Raw genomic sequence first — 14800 nt, 5'->3', positions numbered from 1 at the left:
TAAGAGATATATAGACATGCACGTAGGCTTAGTGCTTCCAAATGGAACTGAAAGACAAATCTATTCTCTTATTCATAGCTACTATCAAAGATAAGAAACTGAAGAATAGAAATACACTGAAAGAGCAAATCAATCAGTAATCACAGATCAAAAATAGCAAAGGTAAAAGCAAAGTAAAACAAAAGCTCTGCTAACTTAGAAAGGCAATACAAGACAGAAAGCAGCAATTGCATTGTACAGAGGGGAAAGAAAGATTAATAGAGAACATAAAACCCAGAAGCAAACTCAGTAATGATGACAAAAGAGTGAAAGTGAAAAATAGTTATAGAAAAGTGTAAGACAAAAGGGCCTACTGCTCTAGCAGAAACTAAAATGTGCATGGACTGAACATATTTTCTCTTATTTCCAAAATCCAAAACTATAGCTTCCTTAGACACCAACTCAAATGGAAATTACACCTTTCATACTACTCAATGGATAATACATCCTAGAAAGTTAAAGAAATTTGTGTAGAAATTTGCATAAGAATTGAAATAGGACGTACATCAGAAACTCCTCACCCTACCAAGGGCTGTGCCTTGGAAGTGCAAACATTTTTATTTGCTTCCTGCCCAAGAGCTGCCAATCCTGTGCTCCAGCTGCTGAAGCCTCAGCAGACTGTAATGCTGTGCCTTACTACTGAAGAATCTTTCAGCTGTGTTCATAAACTTCAAGGAAATTATGATTTGAACCTTTGGTTTTCTGGTCTACTTTGAAGATGGGAGAGGGAGAATGAATTTCTACAAAAACTTGTAATTTTTGAAGTAATAGTCTGGTTTAATTAGCAAAGACTTAACTAACAATGTATTCCTCCTCCTGTGTAGCTTGCTAGAGATCAGAGATCAGTCAATGGGAAAAGCACTATTTTGAAGGGCAGGCAACTGACTCAACATTATAACAGAGGACATTCACACTTTAATGATTTCACTGCCATAACTGCTCTCTGTAGCCCATTACCCCAAAAAAAATTAAACACTATAAAACTTTTTCTTGCTCTTAATAGGGACTGTCCAACAAAACAATTGCCCTTGTATTAAAACTGATGCATTAAAACTTCTGCTCTTAGTGGCAGATGTGAACTCTGCAACATCCTGATATTGCCATCCATGGTCATTTTCTTTTTTCACTGTGTCTAACAGCATAAGGCCAGCACGTATGGGAAATGAAAAATCACAGGTTCCTGAATATATAAGTTAATGCACAACCTCTCAAACTTCCAGAGGAAACAAGATCACCCCAGTAAAACAGTTTGAGCATACAATTATAATGGAACTGCTTGTTTCATTGGTGGTAAATATCTCCAAGTCCTCTTTTGCATTCAGCTTAAACAAATTGTTCTGCCAACATGCCTAGAAAGAAATGTATCTGTGTGTCTGAAGGCATCTTTTACAGATACCATCTCCAAGACAAGCAATGCTAAATAAGGATGCTTGCAAATCACATGCTGACAGTTTTTATTACAAAACTTGATAAAGCATTTAGTGATATCCAGTAGCATAAGAGATAAATTTCAAACAACAGCATGCCTCTTTTACAGAGTATTCAGATGAACAAATTGTTTGTATTACTAGACAGACATCACACACTTCTGTAAAGAGAGAATATAAAACAAGAATAGATTACAAAAAGAACTGTGACTTTCCAAGTATGACATTAGTGAACAGGAGCAGTACAAATCAGCAATATTCAAAGAGAGATGTGAGCTCAAATGAGATTGAACACCATCCTTATCAACACTATCAAGTCACTTGCCCATGGATCTCTGTATCTTGGATATTTTACCCAAACTTCCACCACTTTTTCCAGAGCATTGTGCTTCAACACTGCCACCTCTTCACTGGTGACCCCTCAGCTCTACCCTGAGTTCTTAGGAAATGGGGATTTGTCCACATCTGCCCAAACATGAGTAAGAAGCAGCAGAGAGCAGAGAATTGCTCACTTCCATTTCCCAACAGCACACACACACCTGACCCCAACAACCCTCAGTACTTCCCGAGCCTGTTGCTAACAGGTCACATTCCTGGAAGGGACAAGTTGGTTGGTTTTTATTTAAGATACAGTTTAAAGCACACACAAAGAAATAAATACATATTATTGCTATTTTTAAAAGTAACTTACACCCTCACTGAAAGAAAATCACAAAAATGAAATAGTCTTCATGGCTGTAAGTTGTGTGCACCCAGTTTTTCTGCATATGAATGTTTGAGGCTACAAACAACCACTATAAATTGTATCCATCCCTAGGCAGCCATTCCAAAGGGCATGTCTGAAGAATAATCTCTAGGAAGGAATAAGCAGCCAGTCACTTATGCACCTTTAAGGCATGTTTTGAGATAAAAGGTGTGTTAGCTTATGTTGAAGCACACACTGTCTTGTTGGCTCTAGAACTGTCATGTCCTAGCAAAGTGTTAGGCAATCTCTGTTAGATGAGATAATGCCTTTGGAGCATCTACTGGAAAAGCCTTTGATTCATTTCCCAATGAATCAAAAATACAAACCACAACAGCATATTTATTTTATGCTTTGGGAAGAGACAAGGGAATTAATAGCTCACTCCCAGCCCCTTTCATGCAAAAATAAGAGTTTGTTCTAATAATAAGTCCCTTTTCATGCTGGGTTCTTGTCTGATCTAAGATGATATTAATTGAATCTCTTCAGCCAACACTTGCTCTACAGCAGTTTCCCACCATTTCAGCAAAGCAGGGATTGAGTGATGCCTGTGAAGGGAGTGCACAGCCTGGGGGAAGGAGAACGATGGGCAGAGATGCACATATTGCTCATTTCAAGTCCTGTGCTTATATATTTTTTAAAATTAGAAAAGACACTTCTACAGAAAACATACCACTGGGAATACTGAAAGAAGGTTTAAATCATTATGGAGTACACAAAAGGGAAAGACTTCTGTGAGGCAAGGGCTGACAAACTAATAAGAAAACTCAGCTACAAGCACCAGAGGCTCTTGTTCTCTCTTTTGGGACAGGAAGAGAAATAGATCTGCATCAGCAAGGGGCAGATTTAAAAAATACTCCTTGGGAAAGTCTGACTTAACACACTTTGCTTTATATAGAAGCTGGCTGAGTGTGCTCACAATTCCTCAATGTGACCCAGCTTACACACAGAATTTGCTGTGCCAAGCAGCAAGATTTCTTGCAATCATGATGAACATTATTTCATATGCATGTCACATGAAAACCATCACTGCTGGGTTATGCAAAACTCTTGTTAGTGAAAGACTTAAAGAAAAAAATAAACATAAACCCAATGAAAAAAATAGAATTCCTTCCATGGCAGAGTCATTAGAATAAGTATTCCAAACCCTGAATACTTACTGCAGGCAGTTGTTACTACTTCAACAAAAAGAAGAAAGAAACATCTGATAAAAATTTATCCAGTCCTGGAACAGTTAAGCTGCTTCCCAAGGAAATTCTATATTATACAACAGCCTGCAGAAGATTATGACATTTTCAAATACATCCATTAGCCTACCCTAATTAAATGTGTAGTTTTGTTAATTTTAATGGCTTCTGTTATTTCACTATTTGTATACACAAATATACACCTCAATTGCATATTCTATGGCAGCCAAGGGCTTTGGATTTATTAAATTCAATGCTAACACAGGCTTTGCTGAATATTGTACCAAAGTCTTGGCTATCTATTAAAATTATATCCACCCATTCTCAGCACGAAAATGCCTGATATGGCTGGTGGTCACAAGCAGTTAATGCCAATTCAGCATAAAGCATATCAAATCTCAGGCTCTCATGTGAAGGGCTGGACTCATCTTTCTGTTCTGCCACTGAAACCAGCAGCATAAAACAGATGGTTTGTTCATTCCCTGAGACAGCACTGCTAAAGGGTTTTGGCCAAAAGAAAAGAATCAAAGAGAAAAAATGCAGAGATGTTAATAGATTAAAAGTTCCATGTAATTCCAAGAGCTGCTGATAAAAATTTCCTTTCTAATTTTTCACCTTTAGAGGGAAAGATGCACATTTCTTTTCCCCTGAGAACAATCACAAACATCAGCAAGCAACCCCCTTAGGCCCTAAGCCTCTCCTTCTCAGCAAGAACTGAAATAATCAGGAACTAATTTCATCCATCTTTCCCACACAGGCTACAGTAATTCTATTTGTGCCAGCCCTCCCCAGCATCATTTCTTTCCAAAACAACAGCATACAGTGGTTTCACAGCTTTAGGCTGCAATTGCCCACATTTCCTAAAATTTATAAATGTGGAAATAGCATTTCCCCCTCTCCTTTTCAACCTGTCACTAACAGGTTCTTACTCAGCAAAATATTTCCAGCCTCTGCTGCATAAACTGTGTTTTTTGATTGAGCAGGTACTTAAGTGTTGAATGGCAACTCCATCAGCTGCTGCCCTGGCTAACTGAGCACTGTGCAGGGCTTCTCCTGCTCTGCTGCTGCAGCTCAGGGAGCTCCACAACACCCTGATCACACTCCACAATTGTACCCAATTTAAAATAGACCCACACAGATGCATCAAGATCTGTCAGTCATTCCCTTAACAGCTCTACCGTGCCATTAAAACCTAAAGAATCAAATGTGAATTAACTTATTTTAGGAATTCTCCATTAACATAACAAAAATGATGGTCCTACTGATATCAACCTCCTCTCACCTGAGAACTTTGATACTACAACTCTCTTTTGCATAATGCATTATTAAACCTCTTCATCCTCTGTGGAAAAAACCTCCACAACTCATTTTAAACCATGTTACCTTACAGTTTATGAAAGATTTCTGCAACATAACTCACCTGAGATTGCTGGTATTGAATAACCTTTGTAAAAAACAACGTTTACCTAAAGTAATTATTTTTAGCATCATAGTCTTACATTCAACTATAGAAACATAAGTTTATGATTTTTCTACTTAATATCTGCATACTTTATTTTCACATCAATCTTTAGCATGTGACACAGTAAGCTGAGTACAATAATCTTACCTGCCACCTCTCTGAAGTGCAAATATGATGCCCTTTTCCTGAAAAGGAAGCAGCTTCTTTCTCAGCCTTTCAGGTAGGAAGGAGAGCTTTGCATCAACATCCTCCAACTGAGAGGCCTTGAGTGAAGGGGTTTCCTGGAGAGCACTGGCCATGCTGAACCAGAGGGAAACAAAAGAGAAAGATGATATCTGACCTGCATGGCAGAATAGAGAATAAAGCTTGATGGAACAACACTCATCACTTCATCTTGGAATAATCAATATCTACACAGCTTTCCTTGAGGTTTGAGAATTCTTTCTAGAAAGCATAAAGTTGTGCAGATGCTGAAGGAGAAGTCCCTCACCACAGTATCCATAAAACATTCTAACTAATTTAGAATATTTCACTGTGTCTAACAGCATTAGGTCAGTTATGTTCCAGGATGAAGACAGCAGCATGTGTCTCTCCCTTTACACTATGAAATAATTATTTTAGCAAACACTCTATTCATGGAAGGAAGTTATTTGCCATTCAAATCGAGCTTACTCATGGACACTGAAATATAACTCTTTTAGTAACATTTTTCAGAAGATTTCCAGGGAAAAAAATTGGTTATTTAACTTCTGATGATGGAACTAACAGTTCTTTAAATTTTTAGTCCTAAAAATTAAATGAGAAAAAAGGGGGAAATATGCCCACTTTGAGGGAAGTGGAAAAAAAAAAAAGAAGAAAAAAGAAAAGAAAAACCAGTCCCCCATTTTCCTAAGTGGAATCTTTAGTACAGCTTTACAGGAACAATATTCCTTTACCTTGTGCCTCTGGAACACTCAGCAGCAGATACAAGAACTTGATGAGTACCAGGCTCTTTCATGCATGTCCACCACAGAGCTTTGCTTAACACAAGATGGAAAGCCCCTGTGTGCCCAAGACAAGCATTTCCCAGAAAAAACCCATAAAGCTGCAGTAAATAAATACCTGCTTCTGCTCTCAAATGAGCAAACATGAATGCTTCAATTCTAACTCTTGGGAAAATCACCATAATCACTTCAGTTCTATCACAATATTTTCCATTGCACCTTTTTTCCTTTACAAGTTGATTAAGGTGTGGTACTTAAGACTGCTGGCAAACAAACAAAAACTAAAGACAAAAACTAAAACCTTTCTGTAGAGTCACACAAGTCAACAATGCTGCAGGATTGGTGGGCCCAAAGCTGTTGAACACTCAGTTCTGAGATTCACCTCTAAAGAAAGTTTGTGACTCATTTTCTTTGATAATTTTCCATTCTATAAATGCAGAGATAATGATGTACTTGTGATCAGCTCCCTACACAGCTTGTTGTGAGTGACAATATGAGAATGAAATGTTAACATAATTAACTTTCTGTTGAACAAGATCATGACAGGATCCTTTCACTGAAACACTGAATAGGAACCATGCAGATTCAGAAGCACAGATCTGAATTAGAGCAGGCACATGAGTCATCAGCACACAGCAATACTACAATGAAAAATGTTTCTGCATCAGTCATTAACACAATTACAACTGACTTTGCAATCTTGGAAAGCAGCAAAACAGAAAGCACTAACTCCCAGATATGTACAAGTTTTTGTTTAGTTTTTTTCTCTAGGTGAATGATTGAATAAATGAATGGTGAATAATTACAGACTAGGTGAATAATTATAGAATTCCAATGTGGTGAACAACAGATATTAAAACAACATATACAATGATTGTGGCAGTGGCGGCCATGTATGTTTTGAGACAGAGTACTTATGTACACATTGTAGTAATGTCAAGAAATAAAAATAATCTGTTTTAAAACAGGATTTAGTCAGTGTAGCAGAAGATCAGTTTGTATCTGTTGTTCTATCATTGCAGATTTAGAAGACGTAAGGAAGAAAGACCAGTGCATGTATCCCCTATTTACAACTTTTCCTGGCTTTTTCTGTGTCCTTAATGTGCTGTAATACAGATCCCACTGACCTTCCCACATCTCCAGATCACCAGTTCTGCAGCTGCATTTTTTCAGACAAAATAAACCTAAAAGGTTTTGTGTGGAGACCTAGCTTTTCATTCAGAGACTTCATTCAGCTGCACAAGTTAAAAAACTCAAACTTTGAAGTATTTACCCAAGTGTTTTAAATGAAATCAGGGATGAAATAGTTAAACTACTAAATTCAGTAACTATTAATCTAAAGTTGCTTAAGCATCTCAGCACTAGATAGTGGTAAATGATCCACTGTCATTTAATAAATGTAAGGTATTTATAATATAAGGTAAATAAAAGGTTTAAAAGCAGGGATGAGGAAGACTCATGGACCTACACCATGATAGATTCATAGGGCATAAAAAGCCAGTAAAAAATTATGAAGAACCCATGCACACCAGGATAAATGCTTTTATTTGGTGGGAGTCACCATGTGTTTTGTAAAAGTGATTGCCATTTTTCCACTCTGATGAAGTTTTTTTGAAAGGGCTCTACAACAATGTACTTATAACTATTTGATGCAATTCCCACTACTTTGCAAAATTGAATTAAAACACAATAAATTTTATAAATATATTTGTAAAGTAACTATAATTTCCAGGAGAACTTTTAAAAAGTCTCTCAAACTTCCAAGAAAACTGAGCTACCACATAAAAAAAAATCGCACTGAAACTTTTTTTAAATTCAAGCAAGTAGACAGCTCCTACATGAGAGAAACAACATCAGCAGCATTTCCAAGTAATCTGCTCCAACTTCTCTAATGTTCAATCAATCATAAATAATCTGGAAAAGTAACTAGCTACTGAGGGATATGGGCAATGCAAACAATAAAATAAAATTTTAAAAAACCCAATGCTGAATTTCTTTCTAATCACTGCTGTACTGCATCTCACTATAGGCCCTGATCCTTCCAGAGGCAGCAAGTGAGCCCCAGCTTGTTGAGGAGAGAGGATATTACCCCTGGGGCTGTTTCTCTATTGGAAAGTTGGGTGCAAGACTGATGACAGGTTCAAGGATTACTTTAAGTTTTCCAATAGCTGTTTGTCAACACAAGCTGATTACATAATATAAACCCACTGCTTATTTTTACAGGCCACTAAGTATAGCCCCTTAATGCAGCTCAGCAGCACATGCCTAAGACAAATGAGTCTTTCCACTAAGGGTTTTGCTTCATAAATTTCCTCTAGATGGACTTAACTGCTCCATGACTGCATGTTCAATAAAACTTAATAGGGAATTCAAAGCTCTAAGAACATCATGGCTGACTGATTAATCAACTGTTTCACAGAATCACAGAATTGTTTGTGTTGCAAGGGACCTCTGGAGATCATCCCATCCAACTCCCCTGCCAAGGCAGGGTCACCTGGAGCAGGTAACACAGGAACACATCCAGGTGGCTTTGGAATGTCTCCAGAGAAGGAAAATCCACGAGTTCCTGGGCAGCTGTCCCAGTGCTCTGACATCTTTGTAAAGAAGTCCTCCCTCATACTGAGGTGGAACTTCTGTTTCATTTCATGGCCGTTGCTCCTCATTCTGCTGCTGGGCACCGCTGGAAAGAGTCTGGCACCATCCTGTTGGCACCTACCTTTGAGATATTAACGTGCATTAATGAGAGCCTCTCTGTCTTCTCCAGACAGAACAGACCCAGCTCTCGGAGTCTCTCCTCATAAGAGATGCTCCAGACTCCCCATCACCTTGTGGCCTCTCCTGGGCCTTCTCCAGCAGCTCCTTGTCTTTCTTGTTCTGTGAAGTCACCAGTGGGATAACAAGGAATTGAAAATCTACCCATCAGAACACAGCACTTTAAAGAACACTACAAGAGCAAGCAATCAGATGGAGCAAAGGACACCACACAGTTCTTCAGCATAGAACATTTTTCCACAGGCCGCTGTACCGTGCTGGAGGGAAGCGCACACCTCAACCCCTTGCCTGGGGGCAAGTATTTTATTTTACTTACGCAAGCCCCTGCAGCTGCAATCGCAGATTTACCTGAGCGCACCACGCGACGACCCAGCAGCAGCAACGACAAGAAGTGAAACCTGTCACAAACCGGGGCTGGTGACAAACAGCAGTCACCTGGCAGCTGGTCCCCGCCTGGCGAGCGGCGCCGGGCGCCTCCCTGCCCGGGCACCCCCTCACGGCCGCGGGCTCCGCGCTCGAACGAGCGCCGGGAAGTGACGCATGACCAGAGGTCACGGACGGGAAGCGCTTTTGGGCCCGGGCACCGCTTTTTCCTTATTTTTTGTCTTCCCCGTCCTTCTCGCCCCTTGCCCCGTTTCTTCAGTAGCGAGTTAAAAATCATCTTCCCCCCTGGCCGTGCGTTGTGCCGGTCCCTGATCCACTAGAGCGGGCGGGCTGAGGGAGCCGGAGGGGCGGGAAGGGGGAAGCGGGGCTGGGGACGCAGGGAGGCGAGGATGGCGCTGTAAGGGCCGGGCTGGACGGGGCAGTGCCGCCAGCTCTCGGGGATGGGGAGACCGGTGAAGGCCGGGGTGAGGAGCCGGGAGAACGAGAGGTTGCGCGGACAAGCCGCGACTACAGATCCCAGCCTGCCCCACCAGGGTGCGGGGGCCGTGCGGCTGCGGGAGGGCTGGCACGGGGACCAGCGGAACCGTGGGCTGCTGCTCGGGGTACACCACACGCCCGGGACCCGGGGAGCAGCTCAGGCGCGGGTGAAGGAAAAGCGGCCGGAGCACAGAGCGGAGACCGCTAAGATCCCGCACTGCCACAGCCGCGGGATCGCTCCATCTGCCCGCGGCCATGGGCTGCACGCAGAAGGCGGGCCTTGCGGTGCCGGTGCGCCGCTCTTACTGGTGCTCATGGTTGTCTGTCAAGGCGGCCGTGCCCTCCGATTGGCCGCCGCCTTCCGGGCGGGCTCCGTTTCGCGTAAGCGCCGAGCGGCACCACTCCGCAGCAGCGCCGGGGGGAGGGCGCCGCGACGTTTATTGGTCCGCGGGGCTGTCAATCAGTGGCGCCCCGCGCAGCCATTGGTGGGGCAGTCCGGGGGCGGGGCCTCTCTCCCCGCCGCGGCAGCAGCAGGAGGAACCCGAGCGGCGCTCGGCGCTGGGTTCGGCGCCCCTCGTGTGTGAGGAGCCGCCACCCGCCGGGCGCGGCGTCCCGGGAACGAGCCCGGGAACGAGCCCGGGAAGGAGCGCTCCGCCCCGGTGAGGAGCCCGGGATGCCGCCGGGGAAGGCGCTCCGGCGGGCGGGGGTCGCAGTGCGCTGAGGGAGGAGGGGGGGCCGCGCCCGCAGTGCGCAGAGCGGGGGCAGCGCTGAGGGAGGGGGGGCGCGGCCGCGGGGCCGGGGGGTGCAGCCCGGCCGGGGGTCACGGTCCGGCGGGGCCAGCCCGGCCCTTCCCCTTCCCTAATATAGCCCGGGCTGGCCAGAGTGGGACGCAGGGCTCTTCGTCTATTATGTTTCCATTTTCTTCAAATTTCTGCCGCATGTTGGATAATTTTGTATGTGGGTATATCTACCATGTTGTAGTGTAAAGTGTAAGTAGACTTGAGAGCCAACTACGTCACGGCCTGGTTTTTACCATGTCTTTTAAAAACGTTTTAAAATGAGTTTTCAGCACCGAAGAAGGGTTTCACTTTATGGGGAAGATGGAACGAGGTAGAAAAAGTGAGGAATAGCTGTTTCTTACATGGGGTCTAAGAATTATTCAGGTTATTCACGTGAAGAGATTTGCACACATCCTACATGTTGATGGATTTGTGTGATGCCCATAGAAAGCTGGATTAGGAGGTGATGGAAAAAAAAGCAAAAAGAGTGGCGCACGCTTTGCTTAGGGTGCATTGCCACATAGTACAGCCTGCCTTAGTGTTTGTTATCTTGGAGTGGATTTGCTAATAGTCTTTAATTTTAAATTTTGATGCCCCCTTCTCATTGATCTGAAACCGAAGAGATCTTGTGTGCCCAGAGCAGAATAGGGAATGTGTTGGGTTTTTTCTCTTGCAGTGTCTGACACTCGCCTTTTTCCACTGAGGGATTAACCTGCAATTTTTAATGGGGTTGCCTTCTCATGTCTTGTCTTCCACAAGGAGTAATGTATTTGAGACATGCTCTTTGGCTGAATATCAAACAGCAATTTTACAGGGCAGTATGTCTTGCGAATGTTAAATTAGGAATATTTATTTACTGTTGAAGTGAAAGGTAAAATAAAGTTCTGATTATTTTTCAATTTTTTTTTTCAAATAAACTGCTATTCAGGAGAAAGAAATAGCAATGGAAACACATTTTTCTTGTCAGTCTTCCATTGGCTTGGCATGTGCCTGATATTAAGCCTTTGTTTTGCAGTAAGTACTGTGATGTCAAGGGTTTCAGTATTTTGTAGAAATTAAGTGACTTATTGCTTCTCAATTTACTGAAGTCCCAATGGGAAAAATAATGTTAAGACTTGTGTCCATTTAAATCTTGGAGATCAAAAATGTAGTACTTGTAACTGCACTTCTTGACCACTCTTTATTTTAGAAAACTGTCAAGATCAACTAGTACTTTTCTAGTGAGTAAAACCAGATTTGACCAAATATCAATAATTTTGAGGAGTGTGCAATGTACTGGGTTGGGTTTTTCAGCAGTGCTCCAGGAATTATTTATTAAAGATTTGGGGAGGGTCAGCCACTACATCTGCTGCAGTGGTTGTCTGTTTGTATTTTAATTTTGTGTGTCTGTTAAGAGGAATAAAGGAAGAGTGGAGGGGAGAGAGCAGAGTAGTAGAACCATTCTCATCTTAAACACAATTCTGCCTCTGCATTTTTTCTTCTTTTAACTTAAGTTTTTGGCTTTCATTTCTACTCCTATTTCAGTACATTTGCCTTACACCACAGTCTGTATTCTGTATTGCTTGGTGAAGGTCTGTCCGTGAACAGCTTCAAACCAGCCGAATGCTTTGGGTCGAGTGCTCCAGGCTCAGCTCTGGTACAACGCAAATCCCTGGCTTTGGGGTTGATCCATTGAAAGTCAGTTTGCTACAGTGGCCTCTGCTAATTCACCTTTCATGTCTTTGTATCACCACTTTCACAAACCTACTTCTCCCCAGAGTTAATTTGACTGAGAGATGTAGCAACCACATCTTTTTAAATATGTGTTTAAAGTTTCAAGATGCTCAGCTCCAGACCTTTAAAAGTAACTGCTACAGTTGCATTTTTTGGACACTTTAGGAAAAATCGGCCTTTTGACACCATGTTCTGTGAGTGAGTTGTCAGGTAATGGAGCAACATAAACTCTGAATGGGCTAAAATGGGGCAAAATAAAAATCTCTTAAATATATTGACAGCACGGTTCAGATTCGATGAGCTAGACGCCTGTGCTCCGACTTTTACTACCTGGATAAAAATATGAACCACCTCGGATGTCCTGGTTAGCTGAAGTGATTGGCATCTGAAATTTTTCAGCGTGCTCGAATTCTCATTTCAGAGATACGAGGAGAGTTAAGCAGCAGCCGGTAAATACGAGGTGCTGTGATTCATGGGTGTGACAGCTAAGGAGCTTTCCACAGGAGTGGGAGAATATCTGTAATCCTGCCCTCCCTGGGCTGCAGAGGTGTTGAGCCACTCAGGCTTTTAGTGGCAGTGTCCCCGTGTCCATCCCGCCTGGGAAAGGCCATAGGAATGCCCCGGGGGGGTTGTTAAACGCTGCATTCCACGTGGAGCCTTTCAGTGATGGGAAGAGGAGTCGTTGGCAGTGCAAGAGCTGAATAGTGAGGGAATTCACACCGGATTCTTTAGGCAAGGAGAGTCAATGTGAGTGCCACAATGTGGGGATAGGCAGCGGCTGTGGGAGCCCATTAAAGCCGGGGTGCTCTTGGTGTGTCCTCCTTGGAGGTGTGGACGAATGTGCTGTGTAACAATGTCAGGAGATTTTGGGAAGAGGTGCTGGAAAGCTCTTTCTGGGAGATGGTAAGTCAGCAACAGATGATGATTAAATATTGCTGGGAAAATGGCACTTTGGGCCTGCCTGTAATCTTATTTTGATTTCATAGCTTGTTGAAGAAGTATTTTAGAGGAAATAATGTCTGGAAACAGATTTATGAAGGGCAGCAGCCTTAATTAGAGAACAGCCTGCACTGCTACTCTTGTGCACAAGTTAGTCTCCTGCAGTTTAATGCGTGTATTATGAGAATCCTGTCAACCTGTCATTTTTTGATATGCACTTCTCTCCAATCTATAGAATTGTTTCCAAAAATATTGGTTATTGCATGTTCAGATCCAGACTGCTGAAGCAGTGTAGATTTGAGATGGCTGTGGGATGCTTATTCCAGGGTTTCTTTTCTCCTCCTTATCTTGGATCTCTGTAAGGAAATGGGGCATTACCTCTAAGCAGCCATTGGTTTCTGCATAAACATTTATATACTACATTGTTCACCTGGCTTTTGTCATCTGCTGAACTTTTGTTCTTTACTCTCCTTCCCAACATTCTTATTATTTTTTAATCTGTAACTTGAATTTGTATATGAAATGGAATTCTGTCCCTTATTTAGCACTCTTAACTTTTCTGTCCCCTCAGGTTTGTTAGCAAGTGCCATGTTGAAGGGTCTTTGTCCAGTCCTGTATAGAATTGTCTGAAGGCTAAAGCTGGTCAGGACAAATGCCATAAATATCTTTAAAGCTGTGACTACATAGCATAGCATATATACTTCTTTTTGGAAGTATAATTTTGGGTAGCTTGCATCTCTGATTCAAAATATAACCTCTAAAATAGATAGAGATAGAAGATACCATTGCTGGATTCGGTTTAGCAAAAATCCAGTCCTGAGTTTTGTACTTTTCTAGAAAATGTTCTGTATAATTGGTTAGCACTTAACCTGCCACAGTCTTTGAGAGAATTGTTCTCAGCCAAGTGAGGTGTGATACTTTGCTGTAGGTATCCAACTAAAGCATTTTAATTTAAGTGAAGCAAGACATAACTAGATGCAATACCTGCTGCTGTGAAAGAGGCCATGGTGGTGCCATATCCTTGGCTTTTTGTTCCTGCCCTCTGCCACCTCCTCTGCTCTGCTGAATGAGCTGTTCCTGGGAGCACTTCCTGCACTTTATCTGTGGAAGATGTAGGTCTCTTATTCTATCAAATTGAAGCATCCACTGGGAGACTTGGAGGAGCAGTTAACAGGCAGATGGAGGAAATGGTGACTGGAAGTGAGATCAGGGACTTCTTCAGTGCAGCTGAGTCTGGAGAAGGCTGTTGGTGTGCAGCTGGGGAGCGAAGCTCGCACCAGTTCGAGTGCTCTGCCAGCAGCAGATTGAGGAGTTCTCACAGTGCTGCCACAGCTTTGGGCAGCACAGCCTCCTGCTGCTGCTGAGAAGCTGGGAGCTGCTGCATCATTGACCAGCACTGCATCCACAGACAGATTTCCATCTGTTTTCATGTTCTAAGTGAGCTGGCAAGAATTTGGTGTGTTCTTGTGGAGATACAGCAGGAGTTTTGAGAGGCATTGGGAAATTGCTGGCTTAGATCAAATGCTGAGTTTTTGTACCCTAATGAGGCAGTAGCAAAATGAGTAAATCAGTTTGTAGAGAATGTAGAGAATTCCTATCCATGTTATCACAGCATGATTTGAAGCATTTCAACAGAAGGTACAGAAAAAAGCCTTTTTCCTTTAAAGCATTGTTAATCCCTCGGTCTGTTGGATGAAGAGCTCCATTTCAGGTTCAGTGTGCTCTGTAGGTGTTTAAAAAGAATACAACTTGCTGCTAGGGTTAGAATCCTTTTCTCTCTTTCTTTTGTAATCCACTCCATCTATTCCATAGCTTAAAGCAAGAACTGAGCCCTCACCAGTTTGTGTCTCCCCTCACTCAGATGCAGCTGCATTGGCCAGCAGAGTTGCACACACT

At 42.6% G+C, this 14800-nt stretch overlaps 1 protein-coding gene across 4 annotated transcripts in view; it reads right to left on the bottom strand.

The window, feature by feature from the left end:
* The window catches only part of ZRANB3 (zinc finger RANBP2-type containing 3), a 44878-nt gene extending 35178 nt beyond the window's left edge, over nt 1-9700 (bottom strand). The window contains exons 1-3 of one of the 4 annotated variants that reach the window (XM_074547910.1): nt 8961-9700; nt 8557-8714; nt 5005-5157 (exon numbers count right to left, since the gene is read on the bottom strand). In XM_074547910.1, the coding sequence (XP_074404011.1) occupies nt 5005-5156 (152 nt within the window). In that variant the 5' untranslated portion in view covers nt 5157; nt 8557-8714; nt 8961-9700. Of the gene's footprint in view, nt 1-5004; nt 5198-8556; nt 8715-8960 lie in introns of all 4 variants that reach the window. The other 3 variants (XM_074547909.1, XM_026793980.2, XM_005487904.4) reach the window with 3 other exon arrangements.
* Nucleotides 9701-14800: the final 5100 nt, after the last annotated feature.

The sequence above is a fragment of the Zonotrichia albicollis genome, chromosome 10 (genome assembly GCF_047830755.1).
Source record: "Zonotrichia albicollis isolate bZonAlb1 chromosome 10, bZonAlb1.hap1, whole genome shotgun sequence".
In the NCBI taxonomy this organism is placed as follows: Eukaryota; Metazoa; Chordata; class Aves; order Passeriformes; family Passerellidae; genus Zonotrichia; species Zonotrichia albicollis.
The sequence above is the reverse complement of the archived record's forward strand: the minus strand, read 5'-3'. Positions and strand labels throughout refer to the sequence as shown.